This window comes from Labrus mixtus, chromosome 8 (assembly GCF_963584025.1).
Source record: "Labrus mixtus chromosome 8, fLabMix1.1, whole genome shotgun sequence".
NCBI lineage: Eukaryota > Metazoa > Chordata > Actinopteri > Labriformes > Labridae > Labrus > Labrus mixtus.
The window spans coordinates 29,218,950-29,234,247 of record NC_083619.1 but is presented as its reverse complement, the minus strand read 5'-3'; the positions used below and the strand labels follow the sequence as shown (position 1 = coordinate 29,234,247).

General features: G+C 45.7%; 1 protein-coding gene across 2 annotated transcripts in view; it reads left to right on the top strand.

The window, feature by feature from the left end:
- The window catches only part of tmeff1a (transmembrane protein with EGF-like and two follistatin-like domains 1a), an 89,876-nt gene that overhangs the window by 16,159 nt on the left and 58,419 nt on the right, over positions 1-15,298 (top strand). For both annotated transcript variants that reach the window (XM_061043634.1, XM_061043633.1), the window contains exon 2: positions 9,689-9,798. In XM_061043634.1, coding sequence (XP_060899617.1) covers positions 9,689-9,798 — 110 coding nt within the window. The remainder of the gene's footprint in view (positions 1-9,688; positions 9,799-15,298) is intronic.

The window sequence follows — 15,298 nt, the reverse complement described above, 5'->3', positions numbered from 1 at the left end:
GCCCCTGTGCCCTACTGATGAGTTACATAACCAACCGTATGGCCCTTAGTTACCACCGCAACCAGAACAGCGATGCCACCTTCAAACAGACCCGGGTTGTGTTTGTTGCGAGCTCCAGGTAGTGACATCACCGATACTACCTCCTCCAACACATGGCCCCTACAACTCAAGCGTGTAGACCCACATCCAGGGGTTGTCAAGTGGGAACTTCCCTTCAACAGTGGTCAGGCCGGTCGATGAGCTCTAGAGCCAGCGACCCCCCTCCATGCTAGCTCTCACCGCCCATCATTACCCCCACGTTGACCTTCTTTATCTTACCCACCTTACCACATGGGCACCACCTCCCCAAGGGCATTGCCCCCCTTCAGCAGACCCAGGCCCCGCTGATGGAAGAGCTAATCCTCCATTTGATGTGTAACAACACAAAAGGTCAGAAATATGGAGAGAAAAGTGTGAGTGGTGCAGTGGTTAGCTCTGTCCCCTCACGAGGAGCGAGGAGGTTCCTGGTTTGAATCCCCGTCTGACAGGAGTCTCTGTGAGGAGTCTGCATGTTCTCCCCGGTTCTCTCCGGGTACTCCGGCTTCCTCCCACAGTCCAAAGACACGCTCGTTAGGTTCAGAGGTGACTCTGCATGGAGGTGTGGAGTGATGGGTTGTTTGTCTCCACCTGTCCGCCCCGTGTCAGCCCTCGACTGAAGCTCGCCTTTCACCCAACTTTCTTCTTCTTCTGTTGTTGTTGTTGTTGTTGTTGTTGTTGTTGTCAGCTCGGTTTTCTTTCAGCAACTGTCTGCTTCTCTTTTCAGCTTGTTGTTGAAGAGTCAGTATAAACACACTCACAGCTCGCTCTGTATTGAGTCTTAAATGGCGCTCTGCTTGAAAAGAAATGGAGGCCTCTGCTTACAGTTTAGATAAAAGGTGTTAAAAGTCAAGTCACGATTCTCTGACTGTCTGCCTCCACACACACACACACACACACACACACAGACACACACACACACACACACACACACACACACACACACACACACAGACACACACACACACACACACACACACACACACACACACACACACACAGACACACACACACACACACACACACACACACACACACACAGACACACACACACACACACACACACACACACACACCACAGATTGAAAGGCCTGAGGTCTGTCAGCCTCTGGATTCCCCTCAGGACTCGGTCCTCTGAATCCATCCTGACGTTCTGTCGGATATCTCCAAGCTGTCGTTATTTTCTGCCCCGATTTTTTCATCCCCGTCCTTCGAGCATGAAACCTGAGGATGTGAAATACGTTTCGGTTTCTCCTCAGACTGTCTGAGGTAAACGCTGCATTTCCCAGGTCGGGAGTTGAGTTTTAAATTCTTACTCTAAATCTTCAATTATTTCATTTTTTATTTTTTTGAAAAATGTTCACCTCTTAAGGAGCAGTATGTAACTCTGCCCCCTAGTGTTTAAAGTGGGTACTGCAGTCTAAATTCTAAACATCATAGAGAGCTGTCTCTCTCCCCCCCCCTCTTTAGAGTCCATGCTCACACAGGTCACCATGTGGTGGGCTCTGAAGCTTCAGTGTTTATCCAGCTCTGCATGGGTCTGTAAACCTTTCTGTGTTCTAACCTCTCTCCATTTTTCAAAAGCATCTCCAATATTGATCCTAGTTTGAGCACGTTTCTGCTCGTGGAGCTTATTAGAAACATGCAGAGGCTTTTTAGGTCGGGTACAATCACTTCTATCTGAACCACTTCTCTTGACCGCTTCCATCGCTGCAACACCTGTTGACCTGATAACTGCTCTCATATCTGACAAACCGAGGGGCGTCCAAAACGGCCGTGTGGGGGCGTGTCTTAAAAGCGCCTACCTTCTCTGGTCCAAACAAATCCAGAGCATTCAGGAGCAGAATCTAAAGTTAGAAGGAGGACATACTGGCTGCTGCATTGTTGTCAGAGAAGCCAGCACTTCAACATGTTTCCTTAACGTCTTTATTTTGGAAACAAATCAGAGCCTGTCGCCTCGTGTTTCCTTCTGTTCACGACTCTGTGACGTGTAATCAAACGGGTTGAGAGATCCTCGCCGTTCCCGCTGCTTTTACTGCACATGGCGTGCGCCTGTGTAATGGCGGAGTAAATCAGGCCAAATAGAGCGGCGATGCATGCAAATAAAAGAGACCTCGATTTATAGTTTAAAGTGCCTCACATCTGCAAACAGCTTTTCCATTAACAGTAACAAGCGAATACTGCGAGCAGTGAATCAGCGGAGGACATCAGCAGCGTTTGGTCGCTTTAAGCACGTCTCTCCTGCACTTTATTTTTTTTATTTTTTTTATAAGTGCACCAATTTAAAATAAAGCTGTGGAAGTCTTAAATGGCGTTTGTATAATCAGTGGAATAAAACGAGAGTGTGTCGAGGAAACGCTGGAGGAAGTCTCCGTGCAGCAGCTGAAGAAACGCTCTTCAGTGTCTCAGTTTAAACATTTATGATGACAACAATCTGTAACGTGAAAAGCTGTCGTATAGAGGGAATGATTTTAGCGGCGACGTGATGAACACATGGTGAGGCTGTGCGGCGAGAGGAAGCAGCAGAGAGCTCAGGGCGCACAGCCTGCAAGCGAGCGCCGTCAGCCGCCGGCCTGTAAGATAAATAAAAAGCACATTTCATTGAGTTTTATTTCATGAGCGCACCGGGCTGGATAATGAGTTTGTCCGACGGGCTCGTTTATCGCCTCAGTCTGACGCTTCGTCACGCCTCAGCGGCTGCTTCACGGCGCTGCAGGTTTTCAGAGCGAGGACGGAGACGATATGAGAGGCCGGGTGTGGAGACGAGGAAACGTCCACGTTAAGACGCTTATGTTGAACCAGACTTTTCTCTCTTTAAATGCAGCTTTCATAAAAGTTGTCAGAGAGCGTACTCTGTGAAAGTCTCTCTCTGTATCTCAGTCCCAAACGGCGGATTAAATCAGCGACGGTTTCATGGCGAACGCAGGTGAAGAAGTCAACCTCGGATGTGACGTTGATCCTTAGGGATGATTCGGCTGATCTGGCCGGCCGGGCGGGTGTCCCCCTTCCTCCCTCACCGCTCCATGTGTGTCCCTTTGGAAGCTCCACGCTCGTTCGATGAGGACGACGTCGGACGACCGTCCATCGAAATACCCGAAGCTGCGCTCCTCTGCTGACGACCTCAGGAAGACAGCTTGTTATCAACACGTTCTACTTTTGTTTTGATCCTCTCCCATTCAGCGTATCAAAAACCCTTCTGCCTAGTGGCGGGCGGCGGTATTGCAGCTTAGACACAACATTTAGCGAGCACTGCCAGGACTTTAATAAAAGTATTAATAATTAGTTTAAGGGCTGAGTAAGTTATGAACGCAAATCAAATCATTCAAGGTCAAATAAATGTTTCTCTCCAGGTGGACCTTCTCAGAATTCCAGGTTTTCCAGGATGAGTGAACTTGCATCAGGATTTATCCCTCGTGTTGAGGTGTCTTAAGTTGTCTTGTTAGTGACAAAGCCGAACCTCCAGCAGGCCCCGGTGACCCGACTCGTCTTAGAGAGACTTCCCTGGAGGTCAATTACTTCCTGCTGGGCGTGAGCGTCAGACTCCACAATGAACCTTGGAAGCAGTCTGTGTGTCCCCTCTGATCGTTGGCACATGAATAAAACATCGACGCCGTTATCTTCCCGCTGCACTCCCAGGTGAACGTTAGTCTGCTGCAACAGCTGATGGAGCCAAACGAGCTCGCCGTCTGCTGGAGAACCGCCGGGGCCACTCGCAGTCAGACGCTCGCTCTGCCGTCCAGGAAGAAAGAAAGAAAGAAAACTGGACTAGAGGAGGCGTTCAGGGTTTCATGTTTAATTCAAAGCGAACATAGAAAAGCTCTTCACACGGGAGCTCCTCCAGCTGCTGCGGTCCGGAGGAACAAATGGACAAGAGGAGCGCTGCGTCTCTGAGCGTTTAGTCTTCTGCAGCGTAATTCATTTATTAAGATATGATATTCTAATTATTCCGCGGGGCACCACTTCCTGTCTCAAACTCAAAGTTCTGCATCTGGTTCCGTTACACTTCATTAGAGTGACTGAGGGGTCCTTACATCTCACCCCCCCCCCCCCCCCCCCCCCTGTCTGTTACTGTCTCATTCTCATGTTTTGCAGCTTGCTCTTTTCAAAATGTCCTCCAGAAACAGTGTTTCATTGAGACGACAACATCAGGGGGACAAACTGGGGAAGTCTGGAGGTCATCTGACGACTATGAAGATGTAATGAATCTCTATAAACGGATATCTGTCGCTTTCTATCAGCCTTTTATGGAGTCTCTCTGTTCGTGTTTCTTTGAGCTGCTGGTTTCTCAGGCTCTCGGTGAGCGACACAAACAGCTCAGAACAGCTGTTTGAATCTCTTCTATGGGTGTGAAACGAAGAGATCGGGATTCTTTTTGTAAGCAGCAGGTCGATCGTCAGGAGGGCTGACTGAGTATTTTAACTTATTCTGAACATGTGTTGCCATCAGGACGTCTTAAACCCAGACTCTAAATCATTCATCCCCTCTGCAAAGTGACTTTGATAATGATAAAGGTATCTTACTATCAGACATTAAGGAAACATGTTGAAGTGCTGGCTTCTCTGACAACAATGCAGCAGCCAGTATGTCCTCCTTCTAACTTTAGATTCTGCTCCTGAATGCTCTGGATTTGTTTGGACCAGAGAAGGTAGGCGCTTTTAAGACACGCCCCCACACGGCCGTTTTGGACGCCCCTCGGTTTGCCAGATATGAGAGCAGTTATCAGGTCAACAGGTGTTGCAGCGATGGAAGCGGGCAAGAGAAGTGGTTCAGATAGAAGTGATTGTACCCGACCTAAAAAGCCTCTGCATGTTTCTAATAAGCTCCACGAGCAGAAACGTGCTCAAACTAGGATCAATATTGGAGATGCTTTTTGAAAAATGGAGAGAGGTTAGAACACAGAAAGGTTTACAGACCCATGCAGAGCTGGATAAACACTGAAGCTTCAGAGTCCACCACATGGTGACCTGTGTGAGCATGGACTCTAGAGAGGAGGGGGGGGGAGACAGCTCTCTATGATGTTTAGAATTTAAAGTGCAGTACCCATTTTAAACACTAGGGGGAGGAGCTCGGAGTAGAGCAACTAATCCTTTGCATTGAAAGGAGCCAGTTGTGGTGGTTCAAACTTCTGATTGGGATCCTCCTGGTCGCCTCCCTTTGGGGTTCTTCTAGGCACGCAGGGAGGAGACCCTGGGGCAGACCTGGAGTCCGCTGGAGGGGTTATGTATCCTGTCTGGCCTTGAAGACGTTACTGGGGAGATGGAAGTCTGGGAAGATTTACTTCACCTGCTGCCACCGCGACCCGACCTCGCAAAAGTGGATTGATATCAATAAATATAAGAGGAGATTCTGAACGTGTGTGCAGCTTTGAAGTGAACATCAAGAAAACTACAAAGTCAGAGATAAAAAATCATAATATTTTTTGTTATGCATTAAAATGTCTCGTAAACACACTGAAACTGTAACGTGTGTGTGTGTGTGTGTGTGTGTGTGTGTGTGTGTGTGTGTGTGTGTGTGTGTGTGTGTGTGTGTGTGTGTGTGTGTGTGTGTGTGTGTGTGTGTGCTGCGTCGTTGAATTGTTACACTTTGATTTCATTGATGTAAATTGTGCAGAAACTTTGATCTGGTGTAAAATAAATAACAATGAGTGTAAAAGGCGGCGTACAGAGCGAACAATGAAGCAGACGCTGCTAAAATAACTCAAAGTATAGATAAACATTTATGACATAAACAGACAAATCAGTGACACTCAGCTCCTCAATATACCAACAAAACTTGAGGACCATAAAGATTTTAAAGGTCACATATTCTGTAAAATCCACTTCTCCATGTTCCTCTAACATGTGTCTCTAGTCCATCTTCAAACCCTCCAATCATGAGAAAAGTCCATCCTCTCCATCTTCTGCCTGCTCCACTTTTCAGAAAATGTGTGCTCAAACAGGCCGTTTGGAGATTTTCCCTTCATGACATCACAAAGGGCAGTAGCCCCTCCCCCAGGTGGGTGACACTCCCACAGCTAGGTGTTTGTTCTGCCCTCTGAGTCTGCCTTCTCACCGTAAACAATAGGACATGGAGCGAGAAAGCACCGAGTACACCCGAGCCCTTCCAGAGAGGGGGCGTGGTCAAACACAGCTCATTTACATATTTAAAGGTACAGACACAGAAACAGCCTGTTCTGAGCAGGGCTGAAATAGAGGGGTTTATAGACATGATCAAATACTCTGTGAAGACTTTGTTTTCCGTGCATCCCGTTGTTGACGGTCTCATCAGCAGCTTTAGAAGCGAGAATGTTGTTGTAGTTTGGAGATGACTTCTGAAGTGGATTGTTTGCTGCACTTTAGTAAAACTTGTAAAATGAAATGAATGCTGATGAGTTCAGCTGGGAACATGTTGTTCTACATCAAACACGTCTCTGAACTTCTGTTATCAGTCGTACATTTTCAGCCCGGTGTGCAACGCTGGACAAAAATTGCCGCTGTGTGAATATGTTGATCTGTTCTAATGCTGCCCTGAGTGAAAGCAGCAGGTGTGTGTGTGTGTGTGTGTGTGTGTGTGTGTGTGTGTGTGTGTGTGTGTGTGTGTGTGTGTGTGTGTGTGTGTGTGTGTGTGTGTGTGTGTGTGTGTGTGTGTGTGTGTGTGTGTGTGTGTGTGTGTGTGTGTGTGTGTGTGTGTGTGTGTGTGCAGCAGACATGAAAGGGTTAAAGGATGAGAGCCAGTCAGAAGCCTCGGAGAAGCAGACAGAAGATGAAGTATTGACGTCCGTCCCTCCTGCAGTCAGGGCTGCAGTGCAGGAGGGGGTTAGATAACGAGCCGGTGGGGGGGGGTGAGGCTGGGTGGCCATGACGACGGGTCGGTGCACGGGGGGGATTCGGGAGGTGGATGTGCCTCCGGGCGGCGGCTGCTGCTTCGCTCCGTCAGCTCCTTTAGTTCTGCTCCGATCCAAAGGAGGGAATTATGTGCATCTCAAATCCCTGTTTCTGCTGCAAAATGTATGAGGAGGCGAGGAACCTGAACGCAGCACAGCCGGGGTCCACTACACACACACACACACACACACACAAACACACACACACACACACACACACACACACACACACACACACACACACACACACACACACAGAATAAATCATTGTTCCTCAGATAACACACACACACACTCTCATTTACATTTGTGTCAGTCGTCAGGCGGAGGTTGAAAGACTTCTGGTTGTTTTTCGGCTTAATCCCAAATTGTTTGGGTGTTCCTGCGAACAGGAAACAGGACACACACACACACACACACACACACACACACACACACACACAGATGCTGGGCCTGCAGGCTGCCTGCTGATGGATGTTGCTGCTGGTTGGACTTAATTAACCATGAACGGCCTGCAGAGTTCTGAGGAGGTTCCTCTAACTCTGATTTGGTGATTTGCAGCTCGCTTCTGACCACCTGATCGTCTCCTTGTCTCCTTCCCTCATCTCCTCGTCTCCCTGTCTCCTCCTTCCCTCACCTCCTCATCTCCTTTTCACTTCCTTCCCTCACCTCCTCGTCTCCTTGTCTCCTCCTTCCCTCATTTCCTTGTCTCCTTGTCTCCTCCTTCCCTCACCTCCTCGTCTCCTTGTGACTTCCTTCCCTCACCTCCTCGTCTACTTGTCACTTCCTTCCCTGACCTCCTCGTCTCCTTGTGACTTCCTTCCCTCAGCTCCTCGTCTCCTTGTCACTTCCTTCCCTCATCTCCTCGTCTACTTGTCTCCTCCTTCCCTCATCTCCTCGTCTCCTTGTCTCCTCCTTCCCTCACCTCCTCGTCTCCTTTTCACTTCCTTCCCTCACCTCCTCGTCTCCTTGTCACTTCCTTCCCTCATTTCCTTGTCTCCTTGTCACTTCCTTCCCTCATCTCCTTGTCTCCTCCTTCCCTCACATCCTCGTCTCCTTGTGACTTCCTTCCCTCACCTCCTCGTCTCCTTGTCACTTCCTTCCCTCATCTCCTCGTCTCCCTGTCTCCTCTTTCCCTCACCTCCTCGTCTACTTTTCACTTCCTTCCCTCACCTCCTCGTCTCCTTGTCTCCTCCTTCCCTCATTTCCTTGTCTCCTTGTCTCCTCCTTCCCTCACCTCCTCGTCTCCTTGTGACTTCTTTCCCTCACCTCCTCGTCTACTTGTCACTTCCTTCCCTGACCTCCTCGTCTCCTTGTGACTTCCTTCCCTCAGCTCCTCGTCTCCTTGTCACTTCCTTCCCTCATCTCCTCGTCTACTTGTCTCCTCCTTCCCTCATCTCCTTGTCTCCTTGTCTCCTCCTTCCCTCACCTCCTCGTCTCCTTGTCACTTCCTTCCCTCATTTCCTTGTCTCCTTGTCACTTCCTTCCCTCATCTCCTTGTCTCCTCCTTCCCTCACATCCTCGTCTCCTTGTGACTTCCTTCCCTCACCTCCTCGTGTCCTTGTCACTTCCTTCCCTCATCTCCTCGTCTCCCTGTCTCCTCTTTCCCTCACCTCCTCGTCTACTTTTCACTTCCTTCCCTCACCTCCTCGTCTCCTTGTCTCCTCCTTCCCTCATTTCCTTGTCTCCTTGTCTCCTCCTTCCCTCACCTCCTCGTCTCCTTGTGACTTCCTTCCCTCACCTCCTCGTCTACTTGTCACTTCCTTCCCTGACCTCCTCGTCTCCTTGTGACTTCCTTCCCTCAGCTCCTCGTCTCCTTGTCACTTCCTTCCCTCATCTCCTCGTCTACTTGTCTCCTCCTTCCCTCATCTCCTCGTCTCCTTGTCTCCTCCTTCCCTCACCTCCTCGTCTCCTTTTCACTTCCTTCCCTCACCTCCTCGTCTCCTTGTCACTTCCTTCCCTCATTTCCTTGTCTCCTTGTCACTTCCTTCCCTCATCTCCTTGTCTCCTCCTTCCCTCACATCCTTGTCTCCTTGTGACTTCCTTCCCTCACCTCCTCGTCTCCTTGTCACTTCCTTCCCTCATCTCCTCGTCTCCCTGTCTCCTCTTTCCCTCACCTCCTCGTCTACTTTTCACTTCCTTCCCTCATCTCCTCATCTCCTCGTCTCCTTGTCTCCTTGTCTCCTCCCCTAGTTGAGACGTTAGTTTTTTTTTTGCGTCTGGTTATCACTGCGGCCATTTGTAGGAGGAGGGAAAGTCTGCAAACAGTAATTACACGCCATTACACGGCTCTTCAAAGCCCACTCAGCTGTGACAGTACCACACACACACACACACACACACACACACACACACACACACACACACACACACACACACACACACACACACACACACACACACACACACACACAGTAAGGAGGGAATCTGTAGCTTTTATCTCAAAAGAAAATGTGGATAATTGAAGTCTGCTGTGGGCCGTGCAGGCCTGTGATTATCAGACAAGAGTCCCTTTACAAGCTGTGTGTGTGTGTGTGTGTGTGTGTGTGTGTGTGTGTGTGTGTGTGTGTGTGTGTGTGTGTGTGTGTGTGTGTGTGTGTGTGTGTGTGTGTGTGTGTGTGTGTGTGTGTGTGTGTGATAAACTGACCAGGATTCAAACCATGAAAAAAAACCTGATGAATCGACGAGTCAGCTGTTCTGAAATGTAAAGCTTCTTTGTGTTTAACCCTTTCTCCTTTCTCTCCGCTGCAGATCTGTCGGAGAAGAAGAGCGACCTGAGGGTGTGCGACGACTCCACCTGTCGATACGGAGGCGTCTGCAGGGACGACGGCGCTCAGCTCAAATGCGTCTGCCAGTTCCAGGTAAGCACGCCATGACATCACCTTCTTCTCTTCGTTGTTAATTCTCTTATTTCATGATGACTCTGACATCACTTCTGTGGCTCTCAGCTGCAATCCTATTGGTCGATAATTCAAACAGCTGGTTGCTATAGTTACGCCAATACGACGAAATAATACATTTTACGGGACTATTTTCAGCGGCGGATTTTTCCGGATTTGAATTGCAGGTTGAAAAAAACACTCAAAATTGGGCAACTTCTAAAAGATGAAACCACAGACAAGTTGAATTATGGGAAATGTAGTTTTCACTGGAGTTGGATTTTTACGGATTGATTTTATTCATTTTTATCAACCAGACATTTTTGGAGAATGTGTTTCTGATGTCATCAATTGCAGAGATACCCCCAGGACATGTTTAGCTTAGCTTAGCTTAACTTAGCTTAGCACAAAGACTGGAAGTGGAGGGAAACTGCTAGCCTAGCACCTTAAAAAAACACACTTTAGAACAAGTCTCGTTTATAACAACATCTCGTCAGCTGCATTCTGAGCTCATCAGACTCCAGACAAACTGTTCTCTCTTTCTATTGGATGTTAAAGCGTTCAGCCACGCTAATATGTTTTGAAATGCTTCATCACCGTCTCACATGATGTCATCTCACAGCCGGAGACAGCTGAGAACAAACACATCTCAGTTTTTTTAACCACAGCTGTCTGCGAGGCGGATCTGTTTTTCAAGCTAAACGCAGAAAAGACAAACTTAATAAGCGGCGTGTCGGGTTGATTCCCACGTCTTCAAAACCTTTAAAGAACGCCTCTCAGCTGGAGTTTGGATATGAGGGAGAAAAACTGACAGAACTGATGATAATAAGCAGAGCACCGCTGCTTCCATTTCACTCAGATTCAAAACTGTGTGTGAACTCTTGGATCTGTCCCCGTGTGCCCCCGAATCCGGATCAATCGCTGCTCAACAGTTCAGTCGTGAACGATCCTCCATGAGGACTGCAGCTGTTTCTGTCACATGCACGCTTCATGTGCTTTTACTGCTTATTTCCACAAAGTCCAGCCAAGCGAGCCCAGACATGAGCAGCTGTACTCACTGGTTCACAAGATCTCAGGAGAACTCCAAGATCACGCGGGAATACAGAGAGAAACGTGCAAACAACATGTTGCTTTGTCTTTCCGAGGATGACTTGTTTGTTCGTGATTGTTTTTGTTGATAAAGTGATGGAAAATACGATCAGGAGTCCGTATATTGTGTTTTATTTTGAAGTTGACCGGACGCTCTGTGCGTTCCCTTACCTGACTTCCTGTCCAGATCGATCTATTCAGTCCAGCTTGATGCGTGCTCGCAGAGTTCTCCGTTCAAAATAGACTTGAGCTGAGTGGCACTGCTGGCTTTTCTGCTGTAAAAACAGGCTTTTTATGAATGGGTGTGTATGTGACTTCCTGTGCTTCTGCAGCCAGCCTCTAGTGGACACTCGAGGAACTGCAGGATTTTACACTTCCGGTCGCCGCTTGGTCGCCGCTCCTCAAACTGATGGTGCTGTAAATCTACTCTTTGCTGGAGAAGCGTAGTTAAAGTCAATAGAGTAAGCAGCACACAGAACCGCCATTGTTGTTGTAGTCCGCCTACTCGCTCATGGCTGTTGACCGGAAGCGTAATGAGTAGAGCTGGTTATTGTCCACAACCTCAAGATTCAGTTCGATATTGATCAATATGCTTCAATATCGATTCAATAATACACATAAATGAGAGAAATACCCAGATAACTCATCACAGAACCTTTTTAGATTTGTTAAATAGTTGTGTGTTTGTATTGGGTTAAAACAAACTGACTCAAAAATGTATTTTATCGTTTAATAAACAAAGAATAAAACATGAAAGTACAGGATGATCTAAAGTGCTAAATTGTGCCTGACCTGAATTCACAGCACCCACAGCGCCCCCTAGTGGAGAGGGATGTCATTACAACGGGGAAAAAAATCAATGTCAGGATTTCCTGAATTGGGAAAATAATAATTACAATGCATTGATAAGCAACTTTTTTTTAACCGGCGTTAGTAATGAGAAAATGTGCGATATGTCTCCGTTTTGAGAGGAACTGCATATTTCCAGTTTACACGATGACGGAGACGACGCATCTCAAACGGCGTTGTTGTTTAAACCAACAGCACGAACGCGACAGAAGGTTTCTGCATTGAGCTGAACTGGTCGTGTAAACGGGGCCAGAGGATGATAAAGTTCTTGGGTGATGGATGGTTTTCATTAATCACAGGACTTTACATGGAGGTACGGTGTAAAAGAAATCGTATCCCTCACAAGCTGATCATTTCACTATTAAACCACATGTTCCTCTTATTAATGGCGGAACATGTGGAGAACCTCAGGCAGACACACTTTAGTACTCAGTAACTTAGTAAATGTACCCACGTATCATTTCCCCTCGGCCTGCGTGTTTGTGCAGTCTGAACCGGCCGTGCAGAGGTCACACGGGTCAGCTCTGCAGGGCTCTCACTGCTAAATGATTGATGGCTTTGGGTTAATAGAATATGGATCTGTGAACACTGATATGCGTCCTTGGCAGCGTCGGTTTGTGTGTGACGGCAGAGTCGAGTTAATTTGTGTTAACCTTCATGCAGAATAAGTGAAAACTGCTGATCCTCCTCCTCCTTTTTGATTTCTCCTCACACACCATGTTCACATTACTGACGGCTTGTTTTCATCAAAACCACTTCTTCTAATAAAGTCCCAACACAAATCTGCACACTGACTCTATAATCCTCCTCCTCATTTCTTTCTTCTCACACTCGTCGCTCTCTCATCGCAGTTAGAGTACACACGTCCATGACTTTTTACCCCTTTCGTATCAACGTTGATCAGAGGAATTCTGTTATTTTAAAAATATTTTAGGTCACATATTCTGTGAAATCCTCTTCCCCATGTTCCTCTAACTCTAACATGTGTCTCTAATCTGTCTTCAAACCCTCCAATCATGAGAAAAGTCCATCCTCTCCGTCTTCTGCCTGCTCCACTTTTCAGAAAATGTGTGCTCAAACAGGCCGTTTGGAGATTTTCCCTTCATGACATCACAAAGGGCAGTAGCCCCTCCCCCAGGTGGGTGACACTCCCACAGCTAGGTGTTTGTTCTGCCCTCTGAGTCTGCCTTCCCACTGTAAACAATAGGACATGGAGCGAGAAAGCCCGAGGACACCCAAGCCCTTCCAGAGAGGGGGCGTGGTCAGACACAGCTCATTTACATAATTAAAGGTACAGACACAGAAACAGCCTGTTCTGAGCAGGGCTGAAATAGAGGGGTTTATAGACATGATCAAATACAGGATCAGAGTGGATTTAGAACAAGAAACTTCACACACATGTTGAAGAGGAGCTCTGAGACTTATTTACACTGAAGAAGAAGAGGAGGATTTGTGACCTTTAAAGAGCCCAAAGTGACGTGGATCGTCACCATCAGTCTGATAAGCGATATGTAAATTACATCAACCTCGGACCTGATACTGATGTAAGTTCAGATCTGCCCCACCTCTAGTTGTATCAGTGGTAGACCTGCAGGGCACTCCCTTGTTATGCAAGTTAAAATCACTGTTCAGTCAATCTTGCTCTCTATCCCTCTTCCTGCATCTTATCCCATCTCTCCCCCTATCCCTATCTGTTTCGTCATGAGCCGGGGATCCGGCCGAAGATTTCTGCCTTTTAATAAGGCAGTTTTTTCTTACCACTGTAACTTTTGCTGCTTTGCTAAAGTGCTCATGATGGATAGGCCGGATCTTTGTAACATAACAATAAGTAAGGTCTTTTACCTGCTTTATGTAACATAACAATGAGTAAGGTCTTTTACCTGCTTTATGTAACATAACAATGAGTAAGGTCTTTTACCTGCTTTATGTAACATAACAATGAGTAAGGTCTTTTACCTGCTTTATGTAACATAACAATGAGTAAGGTCTTTTACCTGCTTTATATAACATAACAATAAGTAAGGTCTTTTACCTGCTTTATGTAACATAACAATGAGTAAGGTCTTTTACCTGCTTTATGTAACATAACAATAAGTAAGGTCTTTTACCTGCTTTATGTAACATAACAATGAGTAAGGTCTTTTACCTGCTTTATGTAACATAACAATAAGTAAGGTCTTTTACCTGCTTTTTGTAACATAACAATGAGTAAGGTCTTTTACCTGCTTTTTGTAACATAACAATGAGTAAGGTCTTTTACCTGCTTTATGTAACATAACAATGAGTAAGGTCTTTTACCTGCTTTTTGTAACATAACAATAAGTAAGGTCTTTTACCTGCTTTATGTAACATAACAATGAGTAAGGTCTTTTACCTGCTTTATGTAACATAACAATAAGTAAGGTCTTTTACCTGCTTTTTGTAACATAACAATGAGTAAGGTCTTTTACCTGCTTTATGTAACATAACAATGAGTAAGGTCTTTTACCTGCTTTTTGTAACATAACAATAAGTAAGGTCTTTTACCTGCTTTATGTAACATAACAATAAGTAAGGTCTTTTACCTGCTTTTTGTAACATAACAATGAGTAAGGTCTTTTACCTGCTTTTTGTAACATAACAATAAGTAAGGTCTTTTACCTGCTTTATGTAACATAACAATAAGTAAGGTCTTTTACCTGCTTTTTGTAACATAACAATGAGTAAGGTCTTTTACCTGCTTTTTGTAACATAACAATAAGTAAGGTCTTTTACCTGCTTTATGTAACATAACAATAAGTAAGGTCTTTTACCTGCTTTTTGTAACATAACAATGAGTAAGGTCTTTTACCTGCTTTATGTAACATAACAATGAGTAAGGTCTTTTACCTGCTTTTTGTAACATAACAATAAGTAAGGTCTTTTACCTGCTTTTTGTAACATAACAATGAGTAAGGTCTTTTACCTGCTTTATGTAACATAACAATAAGTAAGGTCTTTTACCTGCTTTATGTAACATAACAATGAGTAAGGTCTTTTACCTGCTTCTTGTAAAGTGTCTCGAGATAACACTTGTTATGAGTTGATGCTATACAAATAAAAATTGATTGATTGAATAAAATTTATTGAATGTAGTCTGGTGTGTTTGTAGAGAGTGATGTAACAGATGTTTGTGGTTAAAAAAAAGAATATTCCTCTGTAGTATAAATGTCTATCTCTATAGGGATCCTTTCTGTAACGTTGTCAGACTTTTAGAATAACAACAACTTTGAGTTGATGATATTGCACAGTGATGAGGCTTGAAGTAAGAGAAAGTAGATTATAATAATATAATAATAATAATAACTATTATTATTATTATTATATTATTAGTAGTAGTAGTAAAATCTACCTTCTCTTACTTAAAGATCTTTATTGTTAAATTAGTCAAAGGGGCCGCTTTAACATCAACCTCCTCTCTGCCCTCAGCCGCTCTCCCTCCGGTCACCAATCATCACCATCAGGTTTTATAGTTCGACCTGTTGAAGCAGCAGGGGTCACATTGAGACTTAATTAACATTTGATT